The sequence below is a fragment of the Mixophyes fleayi genome, chromosome 4, assembly GCF_038048845.1.
Source record: "Mixophyes fleayi isolate aMixFle1 chromosome 4, aMixFle1.hap1, whole genome shotgun sequence".
NCBI classification, from domain to species: domain Eukaryota; kingdom Metazoa; phylum Chordata; class Amphibia; order Anura; family Limnodynastidae; genus Mixophyes; species Mixophyes fleayi.
The window spans coordinates 117065378-117090862 of NC_134405.1; the positions used below are offsets into that span (position 1 = coordinate 117065378).

General features: G+C 37.9%; 1 protein-coding gene across 2 annotated transcripts in view; it reads left to right on the top strand.

The window, feature by feature from the left end:
• MINDY2 (MINDY lysine 48 deubiquitinase 2) overlaps positions 1-25485 on the top strand; it is a 90458-nt gene that overhangs the window by 41558 nt on the left and 23415 nt on the right. For both annotated transcript variants that reach the window (XM_075208066.1, XM_075208067.1), the window contains exons 5-6: positions 9948-10050; positions 17441-17583. In XM_075208066.1, coding sequence (XP_075064167.1) covers positions 9948-10050; positions 17441-17583 — 246 coding nt within the window. The remainder of the gene's footprint in view (positions 1-9947; positions 10051-17440; positions 17584-25485) is intronic.

The following is a 25485-nucleotide window of genomic DNA, read 5'->3' on the forward strand; positions in this document are numbered from 1 at the left end:
AAAAAGCCCATCAACCAAATATTCATATTGTCCTTCATATCTTTGTAGACATAAACACTTCTGAGGTCTCTTTTTTTCAAAAGTAAACAAAGACCTCTGAAATCCAGAATTAATTGTCACATATGGACCATGAAGTTTAAATACATTTGTCTTGACCAGAGAGAACTTGGTTATTTATAAGGATTAACCCATCACATAATTGTGGGGGATAAGGCCTAAAATCATAACTGCATTGTAAATAAATATCAAAAGAAATCCATTGATAAATTGAGCTATTAAAGTGTAAAATATGAAGACAAAGTCTAATTTGATGGCTTTGCACACTCCAGTGTGAGAAGATAAGGAGTGTCACCAGTGGCACCTTCAAAGAGCCACTGCTGTGAGATATATCCTGGCTTGGCATGGAGTTTGGCACCTGAATAGATTTTTAGGGACTGCTAAGCATGGTGTCTGGATCATAGAGTGCATCTGATAACTTGGCTATACTTTATTTAGACAAATAGAATTCAGTTTTAAAATATGCCACTTAAAAGCAAAGTATGAACGACATATTCCTCCATAGTAGGGTGAAGGGCAACTCGTATATCAAATTCAGAATTCTGACCCACAGAGAAGTTAAGGAAATGAGTATAAGCTCTACGATTACACTGTATCTGGGTGTGTTTGATATCAAAAGATGGACCAGTTCATAGGGGATTTATTAATGATAAAATTGTATCTGTGTGATGCTCCACAGAAAAGTTAGGGCACATAGTAGAATTGGTTAGTAAATCAGGCAACATGCAAATGGTGATTTGAAAAAAGTGTCTTTAAAAGGCTGAGACCAGGTACAGCAAATTCAGACTTTGGGAAATCAATTCACATTGATAAGCTGTCCATCTTCGAAGCCAATTTCCATTGGCCAGAATATACCAATTCGATGTAAGTTGTACTCTGAATCTAAGCATCCTTTTTATTTTAAACTGTTTTACTTGTGTATGTTATGTCAGTCTATTAATTATTATTCATTATTTTTTATATCTGAATGCACTGTAGTTTTTTTATATTAAATCTATAATTTAGTATGCTGCGTCCTTGATACTCTAACGAATCCATTAGCCTGTTAAGAAGAAATATCTTAACCAAGTTAACACTTTAAATGCTAGTATGTGATTTGTTGATACATTTGATTAACAAGCTTAGTGTGTGCTTGCATTTACATTTGTGTAACAGTCTGTAGGTGTGAAGAGTTAACCCTTTGTTCGCTGGCATGGGTTTTGCTAGTCTGTGAGCAGCTGGAATCCTTGTGTGGCAGTATATTGGGGTCTTATTGCCTGTATTCATTAGGTGGTGGCAAAATCTGAAGTGTGTGGGGGTGTGAGCGCTGTTTGGGGGTGTTTCAGTAGGTCTATAACCTGTGTGATAGGTAGAGAGACTGCGGGCTGGAATCGTGTGTGTGAACTCATACAACAAACACCCAAAGTCACGGCAGCTGGGAGCGTGTTCGTGACAACATTGTTAAGTATTAACCTGACATTCAACAATACTATTGCCTCCCCACTTCATTACAGACAGCTGAAGCTCCTCACACATATCTAAGACAATGTCCTGACCTGATACATCTCAAAAAGTTTGAGGCTAGCCCGACCCTGTGTGTGAATTAACCAAACCACACTGCATTTTTGCAAAGCAATATGCCAAGATGTCACTCACTTTTCTTTAGTTATAGAAGCTCCTCCCTCCTAACATGGAGCCTGTTGCAAAGGAGTGAAGGAGAGCATGGTGGGCATGCATAGTTTGGTAAGACTCCAGTTATTGTATATTATTCAGCTCTCTAATAAACCTATACATGTCAAATTGTGGCTTTGCTTGCTCTTTAATAAAGGTAGCCCAAATCTGAATACTCTCTAGTTCACCTATGTCTTTCTTTTACACAACTCCCCAAATTGTACCACAAACGTTGTCTGACAAGTGATTTATACAATGGTAGAATTAGAATTATTTTTCTCCATACATCTTCTGCCATTTCACTGCCCAACTCAATTAGTCCAATTTGTTTTGTAGTGACTTAATGTCCTACTCTATGTTAATAACCTTGCAGAGCTTAGTGTCCTCTGCAGCTATGGATACATTATTTCTTATACCACATTCACTAATAAATACAAAGATGAGGACAGAGCCATGATCAGGTGAGATACATATGTCGAACAGTTTCATGATCGACATTTATATGGTCGACACCATAATATAGACAGGGTTGTATCGTCTTTACTGCATTAGTATTTAGCTACATTTTGTCTCTTCATATCTGAAACGAGAGTAATAGAGAGAGTGTAAAAGGCTTACTACATTGATTATATGGGGGTTTAATCTCCTTAATCTGGCAAATGTATGGATGACCATTTAATACTGTTATATGTGACTATTACCGTTGCCGTCAACCCACTCCTTGTAAAGGTAATTGCGATTTAACCTAAGAAATATAATTCTTATTTTCCCTTAAATGCACAGGACCAGTATTCATATAATAGCTTATGCTCAAATCTTCATGAAAAACTATGCACAAAGTATAGTTTAATTTAAAATGTTTTGTATTAACATTCTAATTGTAAAACTTTTGTATATATTATAAAACCGTAAACAGCGTAACAATATTTTACACAAAGTATAGATTTTGGTGCCATACATTACATTTATTGCCTGTTATATAAATATACAAGTCATTGTGTGCGTCTTGACACTATTGTCTAAAGGTGTGTGAATGTGTGTGTATTAAGACTTACCTATTGTTCTAGGTGTGTGAATGCATTGTGTGTTGTGGGGGAGGGAGAACACACAGAGAATCCAGCACACATTTTAAACCTTTCAAATATTCTCACATACTCTCAAAACTTATACCATTTATCCATCTATCATTTCACTTATCTCAGTCAATGTCCAACAGCCACTATTCACTATCCACATTCCCTTCACATGAGCGTTTCTAGATGGCAGCCATTTTACAAGCATGCCAGATACTAGATCCATTTTCTCTATTGTCTGAACTCAACATGCTCTAAATACATGGTATTTCACCTTGCTGCCATATTAACTACATTAACATTTCCAGCAATAAACCACATTATTTCAGAGATTCAAAGTTACAAACTACCCTTTAAACCAACAGTATAACAAAACGTTATATTTACCAATCTGACCACTTCCTGAACAATACAAATACTTGCTATGCATCTAAATCCTAATTTTCTCCACACTTATTAACAGCAGCATAGCAGACTTTCCAATAGCATCTACACGGTTTCCTCACTTTCCCATGAAATCCTTTTCCAACACCACCATTCTATCTAACAAACAAACTATGCACAACCATTTCCATACCCTTCTATACATTTACATTAAACTGCATAAAACAAACTATTTCCGTACACTTCTATTACACAACATTTGCAATTTCCATTAGCCTTCCAAGAATAACCTTTGCCAAAACCACAAATGCTTCCATGTGAACCAACAATCCATCCTAAATATAACAGGAACTCCAGGAATTGCATAGTATTACAGGAATCAACACATTGTCACCCATCTTAAGCACATGTGCTTTTAATGGCCTAATTTACTCCCAATGCAAGTTTCTTGTGGACGGAGTTTACATTTCCACAGGAAACAGACCACAGCATTTCACGTGTTACTCTGACCAACTGTTCAAAACTTGTTTCACTGCTATTCAAATTCCACAGGAACAGGTGAGGGAGGGATTGTATGTGCACAGCCAGTGTGCTCATTCAACTGGCTGAATTCTGATATATGTTATAAAATTAAATATAAAATATATTATTTATATTCTCTTTATCAGAGAGAGAGGGGGGGAGGGAGATAGATATTTGAAGCAACTCTTAGGACTAGATTTACTAAACTGTGGGTTTCAAAAACTGGAGATGTTGCCTATAGCAGCCAATCAGATTCTAGTTATCATGTATGTAGTACATTCTACAAAATGACAGCTAGAATCTGATTGGCTGCTATTGGCAACATCTCTACTTTTTCAAACCCGCAGTTTAGTAAATATACCTCTTAGTCATAATACTTTTAAGGGTTCAATTTGGCTGTTGTGCTTTTCTGTGAAAGAACAGTATTGCACTCAATTGGCTGTAATGCCTGTCTGAGCTGTTCAAAATAGTCTTTTTCTAAAATTCATGTTTTTGTAGCATCGTAAATCACATTTCCATTTTATGATCACCGTTTCCTAAATGCCCCTTTACATAAATGTTCATTATAAACTCTGAAATGCAAACGAAATTGTACTATTACCATGTGCTCTGTTCATTTATACTTGAGTCCTCTGAGATGTATGGGTCTACTGCAAATAAGGTATTATGAAAAACACATGAAATTTCTGCAAAATTGAAAACGGCAATATATAGATAGCTTGCAAATTTTAAAGAGTGTTTTAAAAGGTAAGCCTTTTGAAAGATCATGTTATGCCTAGCCTTACAAATACAAAATGTAGCAATAGATAGATCAATTTTGCAGTCAGATTAAGTCACATTAAAGGCTTGTATTTAAGAGTCTTACCCTTCTTATAAGTTCATTCATCATGAATCGCGTGGCTTTCAATAAATGTAGAAAACCAGCTGAAAATTGGAATATCTCTCACTCTGTATGAAACTTTATTCAAATGGCACTTAAGCTTTTTATCTATCTTGCTGCAAGTGATCACTTTATACAGAGATTTGATTGATAGGGTAACCACACATTTTTTAAGGTGTGTGTAAACAGAATTGCAGTGTACAGTTATATTTGTATATTTATCAGTGGTGTTAATAAACCACGGCTGGAATAAAGTCAGGAGCCAGGTTGTCAGTGTGCCTAAAAGTTAATGCTGGCATCTAACTTTTAGAAGTTTGTTCTGTTGAAGTCAATGGGTACAAATCTTCCATAACTACTTAATAAATCTTTATGGCTCCAAGATTTGATTGCCCGACACCTGAGTTCTATATTGTTTTATACACTGGTGTATTATACAGGAATGATTCTGGTTGCAATAGTTAAGTTATGGGATTGTCTCCATTGTATGATTGCTGATTTATTTTCTTCCAAACTTATTCATGCCCATTTGGTTTATGCATTTCTTTTTTTTTTTTTTTAAATCTCACTATAATTTTGCGTTGTGTACGTTGCGGGATAGTTAAAAAAATAAATGATAGTCCATAAAATACAAGTGATGGTGTAAGGACTTCACCCAGACTGTAGAGCAAATAAAAACCTTTTAGCTGCCCAACTTTACGTTTGTCAGTAAAACCCATGCATGCATAGCGTAACAGGTAACTGGCAGGCTGTTCTCATGCTTGTTTCCAAGATTACCAATATGCAATAGTTGCATTGTGTTTTGGTGATCTGCTCACCTCTTAGAGAGATTATTGCATTTTGTCGTTTGTCAGAGATAAGTCTCTTGACACCACTGTTGTGGCTAAAATAATATGAGTTTGTAAAATGAAGTTTTAGTTTCTCCTTGAAATCTGTAATGCTGCTTTAAGTAATTATGTTTAATTTCCAAAATCTTTAGAATTGCTTCAATAAGATGCTGGGGGCATTGTGGTAGGAATAATTGCACAGATTGTGTGTTTTTTAACTGAGTGTTTTGTGCCAAGTACTTTTCAATATAAGAGAGCAAAGTGCAATTAATGATCTATAATTACTTATCCCTGCTGTGATTTATTGTGCTTCTAAGATGTGAGACTTTCATTGGGAATAAAACCATGTGCCCATAGAACCAGAAAAACAAATGAAATGTTCTTTGAGTGGTGTAACATAGCTCAGTAATCAATGCATCATTGGTGCACCCTAGATACGTAATGTGTAACCTGTCTGCCCTCAAACCTTCAAAGGGGCTACATGTTGCCCTCAATCGCAGTAACAAGCTAAAACAATACATTTAATCAAGACACACCTTTCTGTAATAACATATAAGCAGACAAGTGGTCGAAGCTGCAACAAACAGATGTGACCATAAAGTAGGAAGGAGCTGGTACCCATGACTGGCTCAGATCCTAGGAACCCCTTAATGCGCTGTGGGCACAACCGTTTACAGCCACAACACATGTGCAGAGCCTTCAGTGTTAGTGGTCAACTCTAGACTGTTGCTTTGTGGTTAGTATGGTGGGTCACTGATATTAAGATAAGCTATTCTATTCCTATTTAAATTTGGTTACTATGAATGCTTATGTAGAGAATAAAAAAAAAAGGTCTGATAAATGTGAGGAGAAAATATCCTGCGCTAGGCTGTATACAAATGTATAATATACAAACTCCAAATACTAAAATAAAGACAAAACACAGCGCTAAGATACTATTCAATTACAATGTGTAAAAAGCCAGGGCAGAAAACATCAATATATAAAAAAGTAAATGCAATTTATTACAAAAGTTACCTATTGCTTGATAAAAACATAGATATTGTGAGCTCAAATAGACAAAAAACCTCCTAAAAAATATGATATAGAGATTGGAACACACTTAATAAGGAAATCAGACCAGTTAGTGCGTATGAATATAGAATTGTAAATGATTAATTGTCCCAATGGTAAATTTTACATGGAATCTCTCCTTATAGTTGTAGTCCACATTAAGATCGCAATTAGAGATTACTATGTAGTAGAATTGGTCCGGATTGCGAGCCTATTAATTGTCACAGAGGATATATGATGTTAATCAACCCCACTGGTACTCACGATTACCCTCGTGGTTGGACGCTTTTCAGCTCTCCGGTGCTCCCCCACTCATGGTTCTCTGTTGTAAATGAATCAAAGTGTAGTCAGTGAGTACACGGAAATCTGCCTGGGCAGGATCTCAATCCTTGGTGGTATGGTCCTGCTAGGTGCGGTCCGCACATATAGCCTCAATGCGAATAGCACTCAATGTCTGTAGAATCGATCACAGGAATACTCAGAACATATAGGAACTGACTGTAATCTGAAGCTGTCGGGTCGATCACAAAGATGTTTGCCAAATGTCAATGGCTGGCTGACGCGTTTCGTCTCAGTAATGAGACTTTCTCAAAGCTCAAAATATATATGTGTTCAACATGAAGGTTCTCTCTTAAATAGAGAAAGGAAGTTATAGCAATCATTAATCAGTTACTTAATTAGCTCCCAGCCTGGTAGATAACCCATCTGAGATCTTCTTAACGAGTCCAGATATAAACACAAGTTTATGCACAAAATGCACCTCACACAATATTCACCAATCTACATTGATGTAAATAGATGAATAAATAAATATACAAATAGTAAAACACAAGAAAACAAAAAAGAGAAGAGAAGAGCAGCAATCTACAATTGCCAAACAGAAAACCACACACCTATTACTTAACATTAAAGGGATATACACTGAAATATAATCCTATGTTATTCTTATATTCACTTGAACTTGTTGAATATAGCTGGAATAAAGCTATAAAAGTACCAAAATAATAAATAAAAATAAAAGATAAAAACAAAAACAATAATAATAATAAATATATAAAAAAAAGAACACAAATAATTGTTAATCAAAAAAATCCAAGGCTCATAAATGTGAAATATAATTCAGAATTTAAAATGTATTTTATAACATTCTGTAAAAGTTTGCATGCTGTGTAACAGGGCTGTAACTACATACTTCTCAACAGGAATGAGCTGGGCTGGTGGCATGTCTGGTCCTGAACAGGTCCCATGCTGGTTTGTCTGGGTCCGAAGTTTTATTTTGTGTTTTATTTTGTGTTTTAATCACACCTAGTAGGGTAACCAGGCTGGGAGGTTCAGGTATTGCTGCACTTCTAGATGGCTGTGCCTTTCCCTGAGTCCAGACAATTTATTGTAGGTGCTGCTCCATGGATCAGCCCATAGATTTCATTCCCACTCCATGTGGGCCACTGAGGTGGGGCAAATGTTGCCCATTCCTACTTGCAAAATGTTTAATGCTGACCTGTGGCAAAGCACTATACTGCTGAACTCCAGGAAATGCTATTTAGCATGTATCGTTTATGCTTCCATACTGTAGTAAAACAGCCCATTAGAAGAATACTATTGCCTAAACTCTCCGATACTCTGAACAACTATAGCATAGCTATAGTTGTGCAGAGTATCGGAGAGTTTAGGCAAGATTATTACCATTTAATACTTTTTACAGGTACATTAAAAATCGTTTTGAAATTGTTTTGGAAGATGAATGCTTAGTTCAAGTGTGTTGTTTTTTTATAGTAATGCCAAGCAAGTGTCATATAATTTTTCAAGACCTTATTCCCAAGAAGTCTGATTCAATTTTATGAAATGCAGTATTACAACACTCAACCACTTATTTACTCCCATTATATTGCACATGATGTTTTTTTGGTTTTTTTTGCAATAACATTCCTACAATTATCAATTAAGAAATTTAGCTTAATGACCTTTAGCGCAAATTAAACACGATAACATTCCCATACCAATTAATTCTCTAAAGCTGGCCTAAAATTAACTTCAGTATAATATATATGTCCCATTCATGACACATATATGGTCCCAAAATGTGTTTTGTGCCCATCTAGTTTAAAAGTTCTGGGTCTCCATATGGCTACTCAGCAACAGATGTTGTCATGCTGCCTGAGTGGCAAGATTAGATTATTATGCACAGTCAATTATAGATCGTAGACTTAATGGTAGTTGGCTTGTCTGTTAATACCAACAATGCAACTTGTAAATATCGCACTCAGTATTGTATAAAGGGCAACTAAGCCCAAAGTACATAAAGTAGATCCAGTTTTGTAATATTGCTAAATATATTGCAAAAAAAAATTGAAGTTTTCTTTTTTTTCATCTGATGTTTTGGGCAATGAAAGTATCCGATTCATGTCTATTCAGTCACTGTTTGGTTTTATGTTTTAGATATTTAAGGTTTGTTTATATTTTTCTTATTTGAAGTATTTTAAATTTGCATCTTTTTTTTTTTTTTTATATTTTGGGATAACTTTCTGTGCTGTTCTTATTTTAAGGATGTCAAGAGATAGTGAAAATTACCTCTGAGCTCCGAGTCCTGTATATTGGCGTACTCAGCTTGTGACCTCAACCTTAATGTGCTCAGAAACAAATATCCTTATAACCTACAATACAAACATTCTGTGCCCTTTATTTTCAGAAAGAGCCATGTCTTATTTGTTAACAAAATGGCTGTAATAAATATAGGCATTCCTATGCCTGAAATGTTATACATAATAACTCACCTGGAAGCTTACAATTTACAAAACAAACTGTATACCCATTCATACAAAGAGACACAATATTCTTGCACCAGTTTGATAGGAGCCTTGCATTGCTACCTTGAGATGTTAGGGGACGCTGCTACTTCCATTAAACCTCAGTCTTTGACTTCCCTCTTCCCTCCTTTCCTCTTCACATCACACTGTCACACATCACACTGTCATACTTGGCACTACAGTTACTAACATAATCACTCCTCTCTTGCTGCTAAGCACCTTCTGATGATCGCATGGCAGGTTGTTCTATCAACTTCTGAATTAATGGCATGTGATTAAGTAGCAGATGGAGAATGGATGCAAACAGGTACTCTGAGCCTAGTTGAACAACACCTTAAAATTGTAAAGAATGATAGTAAATGAGGTTTGTTCAACTTTTTCAGAATGCACTTTTCATGTTGTCGTCCGTTCTCCAGGTTGGCCCACATAAAATTACACTCTAGCATTAGCACTCTGCTTCAGTCCCATGGGTATCTGGCTAGATGCAGAATTATATGCATCTACTGTATGTGCAAGCACTTTTTTTTGTAATTCATACTGAATTAATAAAGATGTTTTTGTTTGTTCTGCCTGTTTTGTTTTACCCGTTAAATCTTGTTTAATATCACTTCAAAGTTTATCTGTAAACACGCACATAGACTTTTGATGTGCCTTTAGCAATTTCCTTCATATGACATTGTTTTTTTGGTCTATCTCCCAGATTGCTGAGGTTGTGACGGCCGTTGGTAACTGTAGCTATAACCAGCTGGTGGAGAAGATTATTTCATGTAAGCAGTCAGAGAACAGTGAGCTTGTTAGTGAAGGTGGGTGAGTGATTTTGTTTATTATTTAGACATTGTTGGTGGCTCATAACAGTGCGCTTCTGACACATTCTTTCAGCTGTTCCTTAGTATACTCAAAAGATGCAGACATTTAACATCCAATATATATAACATAATTATTACAAAGCTGTTTCTAAAATTTGCGAAGTCTAGACAAGGCTACAAAACCTATAACTTAAAAAATATTTGGCTTATGGTACATTTTATTAACCATACATTGATACAGTGCTTGCTATGTCAGAACTCGTGGTTTGTAAACAGCTCTATTCTATATTTCTTTAAGGGAACCTTTTGGATTATTTTTTTTAATTATTTTGAACTTCAATAAAATACTATTGAGCTTACATTTCAGATAATTTGATCACAAAAGTGGGAGCAAATGGCTAAGGCAAAAATTTTGACTAGGTGGATCAATGTAGTACTATTTTGGAAAGTGGACTGAAGAGGGGAGAGACAAGAGGACAGGGTAACCGGGGAATGTTAGTATGCAGAAAGGAGAAGTGGAAAAACAGAATCTATATTACTAAACATGTATATAATAGGCTGAAATTAGCGGGATGTCAAGGATCAAAGTAATCGGTCCAGGATTCTCAAGTCGACAAAAGGATTGGGACGGTCATGGATAACGCTAGTGATCTAATTTATATATCTACCAAACATTTATGAGGTCTTGAATTGTCTGAGGTTCCACATTTTCCTATTCCAAACAACTAAACATCTAACTGCAGTAAGTATATGGCCAGGGAGCTTTCAAATCAATATGTGGACTTCAGGAGGTAGGCAAGGCAAAAGAAAGAAGGAGAGATGAAAGGGGAATTGCAGGTGTGACAGGTGAGTTCTGTCAACAACGGACTGCCTGGAGGGGACCAAGTACCATTGGAAGAAAATCTTATATGAATTTTTCTTAATAGGAGTACATAAGGAGAATTTAGCAACTGCTTCACAGATAGATGCCCACTCTTGAATATCGAGCGACTCTCCCTTGTCCGCCTCCCATCGTCACTCATGAGGCTCTTTGGATGGTAGGTTGATGTATCGACAGTGAGCAAAAGGTGGAGATGAGTCCTCTGGAGGAGGACCTGTGAAGACAGAAAGTTTCTACTATAGAGGGGTAGTGGGGTGCACGCAGGTTGATCTGGCAGTTATAAAGATGAAGGATTTGGAGATACCGATAAAGGATGAAAGCTGTAGGCTATCACAGAGCTCAGAAAACTTGAGGGAAAAGTGATGGTATTATGTTCGGCAGATCATCATCATCATCGCTATTTATTTATATAGCACCACTGATTCCGCAGCGCTGTACAGAGAACTCATTCACATCAGTCCCTGCTTCATTGGAGCTTACAGTCTAAATTCCATAACATACACACACACAGACAGAGAGACAGACTAGGGTCAATTTTGATAGCAGCCAATTAACCTACTAGTATGCTTTTGGAGTGTGGGAGGAAACCAGAGCACCCGGAGGAAACCCACGCAAACACACACAGATAAGGCCATGGTCTGGAATTGAACTCATGACCCCAACGCTGTGAGGCAGAAGTTATAACCACTTAACCACCGTGCTGCCCAGATCTTTAAAGTTTTATGTCCAGTCAGTGAAGCAAAAGCTTTTGAGCTGAGACCAGGTTTAAAACAAGGGTTTGTTCCAAAGAGGGATCATGCCGACACAATATTTTCACACTGAAAATGAAATGCAGACTGTGGAGGGAAGCTGGTGTAAAGAGGGTTGATCTTTGGGATCCAGACACTAAAGGGTGCAGGGGAAAGAAATATGTAGATTTGCCTCCACATCAACCCACACAAGGCGAAAATGTGCATCTTACTGACCATCTAAATTGAGAAACACTGGACTTGGATATACTTGAATAGCTGAAGGAACTCTGACTGGCAACATCTGGAATAAATAGAGCAGTATAGGTAGCAGATTTGTTTTGACGGCAGCAACTCTGCCAACCCAGGATATAGAATGAGCGTTCCAGGTTCTCAAATCCTGCTTCAGAGTGGCAATTAAGGGGGGGGGGGGGTGGTGAGCCGCATATTTGAAATAATCTTTAGTTGGGGTAATAACCAGATATTTAATTGCTCAGGTTGGCAAGTAAACTTGTAGGTAGCTTGCAAATGTTGTTAAATATTAGCAGGGAGATTGAGGGCAAGAGCCTCATTTTTTTTTTTTCTTTTTCTGCTTTTATCTTAGTGTGATAATAGACCATAGTGTTTAATCTTCGTCATTAGGCATGCAACTGATACATGAGGATTCGCTAGAGTGAGTGAAACATCATCCGCATATAGCGCAAGTTAGGATGCTTCTGAACCGATTGTGATGCTGGAAATGTTTGGATTGTTTTGAATTCTAGCTGAATTCAGCTCCATCATTAAGGAAAAGAGGAGGGGTAACAAAGAACCGCCCTGTCTCGTACAATTACAAATCTGAAATTGAGAAGATGAACAACCATTAGCCAGAACAGAGGCAGTGGGGTTAAAGTATAAAGAAGCTACACCCTTGAGAAAGGGGCCTCTAATACCGGCTGTGGTAAGGACTTCACACATGAAGGGCCAAGAAACTATGTTGAGGAAGGTGTATATATGCTGTAATTGACACACCTTAACTGTACACGGTGGATTATAAATAAAAAATTAATGACTTGTGAAGACAGTTGGTTAGAGAAATCTAGTATGGATATAGCAAAGGGATAAATAACCAGTGCAGTCACTTTTTGTCAGTATTTTTTTCTTTTATAATGTGGACAAATGGTTAGAATATATATATATATATTATTTTATTTTATTTTTTATTTTCTCTCTTGTAAAGTTATCGACTACTTTGTTTATTAGTGGGACTTTTAAATCCATCATGGTTTCATGTTGTAACACAGCAAAATGTATAGAAGTCCCAAGGGGGGGTGATGACCTTTTATAGCCAGGGAAAGGTAAGAGTGGGTCCCATGGAAAACCAAATCTTATATGTGCACTGCTTTGCGCTGAAGCAGAAATCATATAAGTGTCATGTTGGTGTTATTATAATTTAACATCAGGATGTGATATTTCTCTAAACGTGCAGTTAATGCAATTTAACGTACGAAATACACACTGATTTTCTAAAACTTGCTGGTTGCGTTATTCAGACAGGTTCTAAGATACAGCATGAAAACTACACATAAAAGGAAGGCAACAACCTCCTACAGTGCAATTAGGCTAAAAAGACATGTTGGTCACTTACATAAAGCCTTAATGAGGATTTTATCTCGAATTTACACAGCAAATTCCCTCAAACAATTGTCTATTGCTTCAGAAATCAATACCTGAGAAATCAGTGCATCTCTAATACACAGTATCAAAAATCAGTACATTTGCAATGATACAATATTACAATATATTATATAATACATTATAATATAATGATGTGGGCAGCACAGTGGCTTAGTGGTTAGAATTTCTTCCTCTCAGCACTGGGATCATGAGTTTAATTCCCAACCATGGCCTTATCTGTGAGGAGTTTGTATGTTCTCCCCATGTTCGCATGGGTTTCCTCCCACACTCTGGAAACATACTAGTAGGATAATTGACTACTATCAAATTGACCTTAGTCTCTCCCTCTGTCACTTTGTGTGTGTGTGTAAATATAGACTGTAAGCTCCAATGGGGCAGGGACTGATGTGAGTAAGTTCTCTGTAGAGTGCTGCGGAATTAGTGGCGTTGTATAAATAGCTGATGATATAAATTGTCGCACTGTGCTAATTTATTTTCAACAATAAGTTATTTATAAGTGATCCAGCCGCAGGTATATTCAGAGAAGTCACCCAGTCGCACCTGGAGCCTTCCCTTACATAATGATTTACTAAGTTCCTGAGATGCCACTCAAACATCTAATTTTGTACTGTTGACTTTGTGCACTGAAACTTTAATATCAAGATATAGCAACGCTTGGATATACAATAATACACCTCCCATTATTTTAAGTCTAAGGAGCCTGTAAGCAGTCCAAAAGATCTCTGAACTAGTATTTGAGGTGATCTCCATTCATATACTTCAAGGTGAGCTTTCCCATCATTCACTGCAGCCCCGAGAGAAAGTGGCGTCTAATACAAATGAGGATATCCATTTCGACATCTAGTCTGGCATCAAAATATTCATCATGCAAATGGAGGCCACAGATCTTCATAAACTGGGCTTATCTACAAAAGCAGCTGCCACTGGAAATGCTTCTTCTATAGTCTCCCCTAAAGATGATCCTCTCCTGCAGAGGAAGGAATGGACTTCTGCTGATCACATAACAAAATCTACAGGCCCCAGACCCTGAGGGGGATTGGCGTCTTAGATGAAGGAATTATCTATTTTAGCTGACCATGTGCCTCAAAAACCCTTATGTATGGATGGGCAATGTTTTTTGATTTTTAGAATGGATTCTCTCTCTCCTCCCCATTTTGTATTATACTGAGCAAATTTTTTTTTACACAACATAATGCTTTTGGGCTGTCTATGTCAAAATCTTGGCTCCCTAAGGTTTATGATTTGTTTCTAACATGGTTGAAGTTTTACCATGGCAGTGTTTACTCAGTGTTCTGTTAGACACCTATTGTTTGACAGTTATTCACTACTTAAGTATTGTATACACAATAAGTGGTTACCATCTTCATGGTTAGTGACTGTTGCTGGACAATTTTTTTTATGCATACGGTCAGCAGTTAAATAATCCTCTCTTCACAAATATAAAACTTTAGTTTAATATAATAAAAGTAAAAGTTAAAACTTTTACTTTTATAAAACAAGTGTCCTGACTGCTAAAGATAAACACTGGTCTATACGCAGCCACTTCCAGCTGATAACCACAAGAGTGTACATGCAGCCCCAAGGCACAAATCTAGAGCAAGAAATAGGTGCAGTTAAAATCAATGGTGAAGGATAGCCAACTGCTGATGGTTTAAACATTTCTGCAATAAACAGGTCCTCACCTCTCACCACCACCACCACCATGTGTGACAAGGGGAGAATGGTGGGTAGACATGTGACAGACTGCTCGCTCACATCAAAGAGTAATATTGTGAGCTTCCACTGTATTTTGCGCTACAGCACTCTGACTCCTCCCCTGGACAGCACAGCAGGGTAAGAGCTGCTTGCAGGGACTGCTTCAATGAGCAGAGTGAAGCAGGGCACAACACCTGACTGGCCCACCAGATTCAATGCAGATAGCTGACTGAGCTGCAGTCTCCTACCAGTTCTTGCAACTTTCACTCCCTGCTGCTGTTGCCATGTGCTCTGTTGCTGCTTCTCTATCCTGGAATGTTGTGCAACATGCATGTCCGTAATGGTGGGAGTGGGAAAACAAGGAAATATGAGGTGGGGAGGGAAATAGTGGGACAAGGAAGACTAAATATTCTATGGTAGGAAGCAGGGGGGATGTTGCTGTGTGACAGTGTGGGGTTGAACAATGAGACAATAATTGTGCTACTTGGTTTATGGTATTTTGTATGGATATGTATTTCTGAGACAGTATGTCATGATTTTGTTTTGTACCTTTTCTAGAGGAAATCTCAATAAGGCTAATTAGACCTTTTTCATCTGTGAGTGACTAAAATGTCTTTTAAACCTGAAAGCATTGCAGGGGGCCATTATCTGTTATGTCTTGTTAGAGAGACAGGAAATCTCTGAACAATGTAGATAGCAAGTTTTAGGAAATCACAGATTAATGTGAATTTTTATATTGCGTTGGCTCCAAGGTTAGAGTATATAATGATATATAGGATACAGATGTTGCGGTGCCAGTTGGGACAGGGTCTGGGTTACCACCTGTCCACATTAATCTGTATAAAAAGTGCACTGTTTGACCATGTAATTTATCATTCCATCTGTAACTTCTGGAAAGATCACTACTACCACAAACTGGTGTGTAACTGTTCTTAGGACCACGTGAGCTAATAAAACATCACTATTTCAAGATCCTGCTTTGGCTACTTACCTGTGCTGCAATTTTTGTGACCTACAGATTAGGCCAATCTAATCCATTATTCGGCATTTCTGAGGTTGGGACCCAGCATCCAGTACCAACGCTCTGGCCAGTGTGATAGGTCAGGGGGAAACATCCACAACATCCCTGATCTAAACCCAGTGTACCAGCCCAGGTGCCCAGCAAGTGTGTACACTAGCAGTGAGAGTTACCCAGAAGGAGATGGTTCTAGTTACCACGAAGGAGCCTGATGGTGGCAGCAGAAGCCCCTCCTAATGCGTTTGGAGGGTTGCATTTGGGATAAAGAAAGGTGCACCTCCTCCCTGTAAAAAGTGAGGTCAAGAAAAAGATAAATCTCTTCTGGCGATACACAGTGATCTTGTTTTCGGATCCCTTTGCTATATTGTCCCTATTTATTTTTTATTTTTTTCTCTTTTGTTTAGACCCATATAGATGAACTCATTTATCAGGAACCGTGCACTTTCTATAGCTGATTAGAATAGCATATACTTTGTGCCATTTAGGTAAATGTACTTTTTGTATGTTTAGTTATGTAGCATACGCTCTGTTTTACATGATCTGCTGAAATGAGAACTTTTCTCTGATTGCAACCAAAAGAGCATTTGTTTATAGAAATCTTTGGTGTCCATCTTTGGTCATTTGACTGAGTGATGTTAATTAATAAATTTTAGACTCTTTTATTTATAGTTTGTTTATTAATCCAAAATAGATACCAACACTAGCCTTAGAGCCATATTTAAATATGAATGACAATTATACACAATTTAATGATGGTGTCTTTTAATACCATTGGTGGGGATTCTTTACAGCTGCCTTTAAAATAAAAAGGTTCTAGCTGGAATAAGGGGATAGTAATGAACAGGTTATAGTAGTAGTTTAAACCACACAAAGATCTGCAGCTGCAAATGCCTTTTACTACTAATCCATGTGCCATGCAGGTATTGCTGAAAATTTGGAGTTCTTGATAGCAAATATGACGAACGCTCCAGCCCCCTGTAAACTGTTTAGTACTTTATAGTGAACACTGTATTTACATGAACATTAATGACGAATTATCTTAAAATGTATGATTTTGCAAATGGGGATATATTTTCCACAAACAACTGCTTGGCTTACAGTATCATCACTCATAGCAACTTACTTTACAGATAGTAATTGTGGAAGTGTGAATGTTTTAACAAAAAATTGACATATAAACATTTTTTATAATATTTTGATTATGCTCTTAATCTGTTAAATTAAGATTTTGCTTTTGCACAGTAAACTTCTTTACAACCAAAGGGGTAGTCATTGTTTTCATTTTCTAATTTAAATATTTCAGCAGTATATTAGTCTATTAAAGCTTTTCACAGGCAGCATTGTGTATTGCACATATGGTGACTTCTACAATGTTATGTTCTATTGTAGGATTTGTTGCTGAACAGTTTTTAAATGGAACTGCCACACAGCTGACATACCATGGACTAAGTGAGCTGACCTCAAGCCTCCAGGAAGGAGAGCTGTGTGTATTCTTCAGGAACAATCATTTTAGCACCATGACCAAATATAAGGTAGGGCTCATTGCATAGCGACTTGACGGTAATATTACAATACACAAGTAAAAGCACTTGCGGTATCAGATTATTAAGTTATGATCAGTGTTCCGGTGTGGTAATGCTAACAATATTCTGAACTTGGCAGATGTTGCTGAAAGTTCAGTATATGACAGACTATAACTCAACCAAAAAGTGCTGCTGTGTTAACATAAGATGAATGAGAATACAGCACCTTTCTAAATAAGTCCATTTTATCATTATTTTGCAAAGGTACTTTATACTCTAATATACAGTAGCTCAGCCGCCTGGGCCACAGTATGTATTAAGAATTATAATGTTCAATGTAACTAGACCCCTTTTTCCTATCAGTCAACCCGTGTAATGTACTTTTTCTTTTTTTGGATTCTTCATTTGGTTATTGGTGGGCACCAAGAGGTGAACTTTTTGTTAATTTATACACACACATACATATACAGTGTATGTGTATTTGTGTGTATGTGTGTGTTTTTTATATGTGTGTGTTTTTTGTATATGTCCGTGTTGGTCTACTGCCTCTATTTTTGATCACTTCACAATATTGTGTTTATAACACATTCAACTGTAATGTTGGCAAGGGAACTACTTGGGTACACAGCATTACAGACTAGGATCACTCACCTGGGTGGGAACATTCAACCCTTTTTGGGGGTGGCTTTTCGCTTACATTGCCATCTGTTGAGAACCAGCGGGAACAAGTCCCAATGACATCCTGGGATCATGTTATACAAAATATTTGATGGTAATTTCCTGTATAGTTTTTATTTTATTTAATTATTCAATGCAGTTTTGTAAAATTCATGATAAAAAGTCTAATAGAAAAAAAAAAACAAACTGGGGTCATACGATGGGAAGCTCCTTCAGCCATCGTCCCGGCTGCCTAATCAGACCTCCTCCACACAGATGCAAATCTCTCTTGGTGGCAAACAACTTGCTGAGCTTAGTTAAGCAGTATGAAACTTTGAGGCCACAAACATGCTTGAAAAGTATCACCAGACGGACATTACATTAGATCCAACAGAGGTCTTGGCTATCTTGCCAGCCCAACAGCTAGACTAATAGAGTAGGTTTGAACTGTCACAGCCAGAATAACCTTAAAAGATACCAGCACAGATGACAACTGTTATCTTAGAATACCACAACCTTTTTTCTTTTTGTATCGCCAGAATAGCTCCCATTTTTATTTCTTAAGTGAACCCTCCTAGCCTTGTACCTGTTGTCTAGGGAAGTATCCACCACCTAGTTGAAGGTGGTGGATATGATTTTCTGAGTTATTTAGGTCATACGGTGAGTACATAACAGTTTAATGCTATTTACATGTTTCAGGTCTACACAGATGATCATGTTGAATTCATTTCTTTCTTCCTTCTCCTCCTCCTACCATACCTCTTGTTTGCCCTATTCTATCTTTAACAGAAGGGTGAGGACCTCAGTGGGTCATTGCAGGCACGGGAGATTTGGGCTCTGGGGAAGATAGATATGTCCTCATATTTGTTAGAGTTCTATGATATCCAAAACTCTTATTTTCCCTCAGCTATTATATGTAACTAGCCATGCTCCTCACTGACTGCCACAGGATGCCGCCAAAGTATTTCATTCTGCATAATGGAAAAGCTATGGTAATTTTTGGAGTTGGTCCAGGGTTGGTTTCAGATGTTGTATCAACAACCGATAGCTAGGTTACAAACTGAGAGGTGTTGTGTTCATTCCCTTCTCGTTGAAAAGAGTGACCAGGCAGGGTAATAAATAGTCCTTGTTTATTTATAAGGTACCTTATATTAGATTCCACAGTAAGCACACACATACATGAATGTAAAATATCAAATGCATGAAAACACTTAAGCTTAATAACAAAGTGTGTATGAGTAATGCTTGAGCAATTACTGGTAGGCCAAAATCAACTACTTATTCCGTGTGTATGTGTAAACAAACTGCTTAGTGGTGACACAAAAACTTCAGGGTAGGTCATAACAGGGGCAAATGAGGTAGGTGGACAGCCATGAGACATAGGGTATAGAAGACCCTGCCCATGAGAACATAACATTCCACCTAACTCTTTATTTGTGATACCATTGCAACCTCTTTCAATAACAATCAAAAGTACAGACATTATCCATATGTGGATGACACCTTAAGATCCCACACTTCCTTGCTGGCTGCCCTTCAAACAGTTTTCTGATTTACAAATGAACTGGGGCATATCTTTTTCAAATAGACACCTCATCCAGAACAGCCATCAGACAGAAGAACATGTGCTATACTCACAATTTTCCTGATGTTGGGCATCCATGTTGAAATATTTGGGCATTACAGTTTCTAGTGAGGGGACTATATTAAATTAAACATAACACTGGTATTGCAACTATTCAGGGACAAAATTGAGCACAGCCACTGCAACTAACCCCCCTGGCAGATTTGGCAAAATGAAAATTATTTTCCCTCAGCTATTGTATGTCACTAGCCGTTCTCCTCACTGACTGCCACAGTCACTTTTCTGCCAAATACATTCTATACTCCTATTCATGTGGGTCTCTGCCCCAGATTATGATTGAGCACGTGGTGGCATGGGTAGGGGGGGGGTCCCAAACATGTACAGTTACAATTTAGCAGCTTGACTTCAGAATCTAGTTTCATGGACATAGGAAGAGAGGAAGAATTTTGAGGGGTCACTGGACCAGGCTAGTTGGGGCGACCAGTTGTAGGCTGTTGTAGGTTAAGGACATCTTCCAGATCCTTTCTTTAAAATGCAACCCAGTTTAAGCACCTATTCTAAGTTTGGCAAATGTGCATGCAACTGACGTTTTATTCTCTTACTGCACTTAGGATTATATCAGAGCTTTATGGCTTGGAGGGTATACATACAGTCATGGCCAAAAGTTTTGAGAATGACACACACATTTGTTTTCACAAAGTTTGCTGCTTCACTGTGTTTAGACCTTTTTGTCAGAAGTTGCTATGATATACTGAAGTAAAATTACAAGCATTTCATAATTGTCCAAGGCTTTTATTGGCAATTACATTAAGTTTATGCAAAAAGTCAATATTTGCAGTGTTGACCCTTCTTTTAAAGACCTCTACAATTCACCCTGGCATGCTGTCAATCAACATCTGGGACACATACTGACTGATGACCACCCATTCTTGTCTAATCAATGCTTGGAATTTGCCAGAATTTGTGGGTTTTTGTTTGTCCACCCATCTCTTGAGGTTTGACCACAAGTTCTCAATGGGATTAAGATATGGGGAATTTCCTGGCCATGGACCCAAAATTTCAATGTTTTGATCTCAGAGCCACTTAGTTAACACTTTTGCCTTATGGCAAGATGCTCCATCATGCTTGACATTGCAAGGCATTGTTTGCCCCAAACAATTTGAAAGGGAATTCATCAGAGAAAATAACATTACCCCAGTCCTCAGCAGTACAATCCCTGTACCTTTTGTAGAATATGAGACTGTCCCTGATGGTTTTCCTGGAGAGAAGTGGCTTCTTTGCTGGCATTCTTGACACCAGGCCGTCCTCCAAAAGTCTCTGCCTCACTGTGTGTGCGCAGATGCACTCGCACCTGCCTGCTGCCATTCTTGAGCAAGCTCTGCACTTGTGGTGTCCCGGTCCCGCAGCTAAATCAACTTTAGGAAATGGTCGTGGCGCTAGTGTTCTTGATGATCCGATAAATGGTTGATTTAGGTGCAATATCCTTGCTCGTGAAGCCCTTTTTGTGCAAAGCAATGACAACCATGGTTATTTGCAAGGAAACATGGGCAAACAGAGGAAGAACAATGATTTCAAGCACCATCCTCCTTTTTAAAGCTTCCAGTCTGTTATCCTAACTCAATCAACGTGACAGAGTGATCTCCAGCCTTGTCCTCGTCAACACTCACCTGTGTTAACGAGAGAATCATTGACCTGATGTCAGCTGGTCCTTTTGTGACAGGGCTGAAATGCAGTGGAAATGTTTTTAGGATAAAGGTCATTGTCTTGGCAAAGAGGGACTTTGAAATTAATTGCAATTCATCTGATCACTCTTCATGACATTCTGGAGTATATGCAAATTGCCATCATATAAACTGAGGTAGTAGACTTTGTGAAAAATATTTCTGTCATTCTCAAAACTTTTGGCCATGACTGTAGCATTTTGGATAAAATGGCATGTGACACAAGTCAAAGATTTAAAATATGTCCAGCTCTACTTCAGGTGCGCTCAAAATGGGATCTGCCTTTGATCTAACGTGGGGTTCTCCCCATTAGAACGAATGATCAATAGGGACCCTTAGTTGAAATTACTATACAATACTCTTCCTAACGCCAACCCTCCATAAAGTATTTGATAGATTTGACAGGAAGGCTTAGGGGAAATCCAAGAGTCGGATTCATAGGAGGCTTTGGCTGACTACCCTACAATTTCAGATAACACTAGTAATACTTTTATTCATACATTGCTGCTGCATAGGACATGTTTCCCCCCGTATAAACCATCTCTAATTTTTCCACTTGCTATGGACATGCTATAGGGTTCAATGATTCTGGATACTGGTGCTAGATGCCATAGAAGCTGTACTGGGGATCACTCCCTCACTGTGGATGCTGGGATCCCACAACAAATGCCCTGTGAATACAGTAATAGATGGGCATTGATTGATAATGTGCTGCCTCATCTAAAATCTTACCCACAGGGACACAATAGCGAAGTTTGAGAGCAACTGGTTTTCCTATAAGTGGCCTGTGGAAGGTCTGGTATAATCTACATGTATTTCACTCCTGCACTTTACTTCTATTAGTGTTAGTAATGTACTTTGTAGCCTATATGATCTTATGCCTGCTTTAAATTTGGCAGGAAACATGGGACAATGTTACTTACCATCCCCCCATATCTAATGGCTTAAGGCTATGTACACAATGGAGTTTGCAATGAGTTTTCTAATTTTCATGTTTTCAAATATGCACTTTAAAGCTTTCTTTTACTCCTGCAGTGTACTGAATTGATCTACAAATGCAGTATATCACCAGATATTAGTCAAACCTCAATATGACTTTGTGGCTGTATCACTTATAAATAACTTATTGTATAAATATATTTAAATTATTAACGCAGTGCTTTAATTTATATCATTGCAAATGTACTGATTTTGATACTGTTATCTTTGTGTATTAAAAATGTACTGATTCCTGATGCAATAGGTGTGTGTGAAGGAAATGTGTTTTTTCAGCTGTCTGCAGAAAGGACCCCATATTAATTTCATGTTAATTAGCCTTTTCATCTCCGTAGACAAACGGGTCTTTTCAGCCTGAAAGCCCAGGAAGGGGGTAGTTACCTGTATCCTGCCTTGTTAAAAATATAGACAAACTACATGAATAATTCTAAAAGCAAGTTTTAGGAAATCTTATTTATGGGAAGTTATATTGCGTTAACTCCACATGTAGAGAAATATCACATCCTGATTTCTAAATCATCTGATGTGATTTCAAATGTCAGAATCTGTATAAAATGGAGCTCTGTTTAACCATGTAATGTATAATTTTCCATCTGACTTCTGAATGATCACCAGTACCACAAACTGGTGTGTTGAAGTCCTTGTCAAGACTATGAACAATAAACTATCACTGCTTGAAGATTATGCCTGTGACTATTAAGTGCTGTTTCCTGTGACCAAAAGATAAGAGCTTACACTCTAATCCATTCCCCGGCTGTCCTGTGTTTGAACCCAGCGTCTCTGTGTCAACGCTTTGCCTGCAGATATACCAGCTACCCCAGAAGTACGCGGTTCTGGACACAGCAAACGAGTCCAGTGGTGGCAGCCAAATTCTCCTACGACTAGTGCGCAGTTGGCTTTCACAGTTGGCGAGTGTCTGGTGCAAGGTGACACCAGTATGAGTGGTCAGTAACTGACTGTGAAACAAAAATGAACTGTGCAGGACAAACATCCCTCCCTACAGATCAGGTGGCGAAGTAACCCCATCCTGTCAAAGACTTATTTTAAGCTTTTAAGCCACAATGATACAGATATAATTACTGGAGCTAGTTTAGCAATAATGTGATCAAAAATGAAGACAAAGCAGTTTTCAGATTTCACTCACTTGTCACATCACATGATGGTCTCTGTTTAATGGAAATAAGTTGATCTTTATTACATAAAAGTAATTTATAAATTTTACTTTGACACTGTCATCAGCTTGATTAAAGTAATATCTAAATATTAATAAGGTTTGCTTAAATATGTCTGAAAATCTGATGCAGAGTTCTTAACTAATCACTGGAAAACAAGCCTTGAGCTCTAAGAAATAAGTCTCCCTGTAAAAAAAAAACTATAATAGGATTGATACTGCTGCAAACAAACTTTATTTCCTCTGTACACCTGTATAACAAATGCAGAGGTCCCATTATCTAAGGCTGCTATGGTATGTCAACCCATAGTCATGCTGATTATCCCAAAAATGATCAGTCCAAATTGATTTTTTGTTTTAAATAAGTTGAATAGTCGTAGACAGTGTTTTAAAAGAATTGCAAACCTTTAATTGAGTCTAATTGCTTTTGAGGTATAGTACTTTAATTATAAATTATTCAATCTATCCCAATATGTATGTGTTCTCTTACTGTGTTTTTTGCATCAGTAACTTTAATGATCATATACACTATATGGACAAAAGTATTTGTACGCTTGACCATTACACCAACAGGGACGGTAATGACATTGTTTTCAAATACATATACTTTAATATGGAGTTGGTCCTTTTGCAGTGATAACACTTCCATTCTTCTTGGAAGCCGTTCCACAAGATGTTGGAGTGTTTCTGTGGGTATTTGTGCCCATTCATTTTGTAGAGCATTAATGAGGTCAGGCACTGATGTTTGAGAAGGCCTGGCTCTCGATCTTCGTTCCAGTTCATCCCAAAGGTGTTTGATGGGGTTGAGGTCAGGGCTCTGCGGGCCAGTAAAGTTTTTTTCACACCGAACTCATCAAATCATGTCTTTGTAGTTCTTGCTTTGTGCACTGGAGTACAGTCATGTTGGAATAGAAAAGGGCCTTCCCCAAACTGTTGCCACAAAGTTTGACGCAAGATTCCCCTTCACTGGAGATAAGGGCTAGCTCAAACCCTGAAAATCAGCCCCATACCATTATCCCTCCTCCACCAAACATCACAGTTGGCATAGTGCAGTCAGGCAGGTAATGTTTTGGCATCCGCCAAACCCAGAATCTCCCATTTGGCTGCCAAACAAAGAAGCTAGATTCGTCACTTCACAGAACACGTTTTAACTGCTCCACAGTCCAGTGTCTGTGTGCTTTACACCCCTCCATCTGGAGCTTGGCATTGGTCTTGGTGATGTGAGGCTTGCATGTAGATGCTTGGCCATGGAAACTCCTTCCATTAAGCTCTCGCCGCACAGTTTTTCTGCTTACAATAATGCCAGTGGAAGTTCAGAACTCTTCAGCTATGGAATCAGCAGAACGTTGGCGACTTTGACGCACCATGCGTCTTAACAGTCCTTGACCCCGCTCTGTGATTTTACATGGTCTGCTTCGTGGCTTACTTGCTGTTGTTCCTGAACACTTCCATTTTCTAATAATTTCACTTACAATTGACCATGGTGTATCCAGCAGGGATGAAATTTTACACACCGTCTTATTGCAAAGGTGGCATCCTATCACAGTACCACGCTTGAAGTCACTGAGCTCTTCAGAACAATACATTTTGTATCAAAAATGTTTGCAAATGGAGACTGTATGTCTAGGTGCTTGGTTTTATATACCTCTGGCAATGGGTCTAATTGAAACATCTGAATTCAATAATTAATAGTTGTTGCCAAATACTTTTGTCCATATAGTGTAACTTAAGGTAATATCAGGGAAAATTGGGTTTTTACATACGCACAGTATGTAATCAAT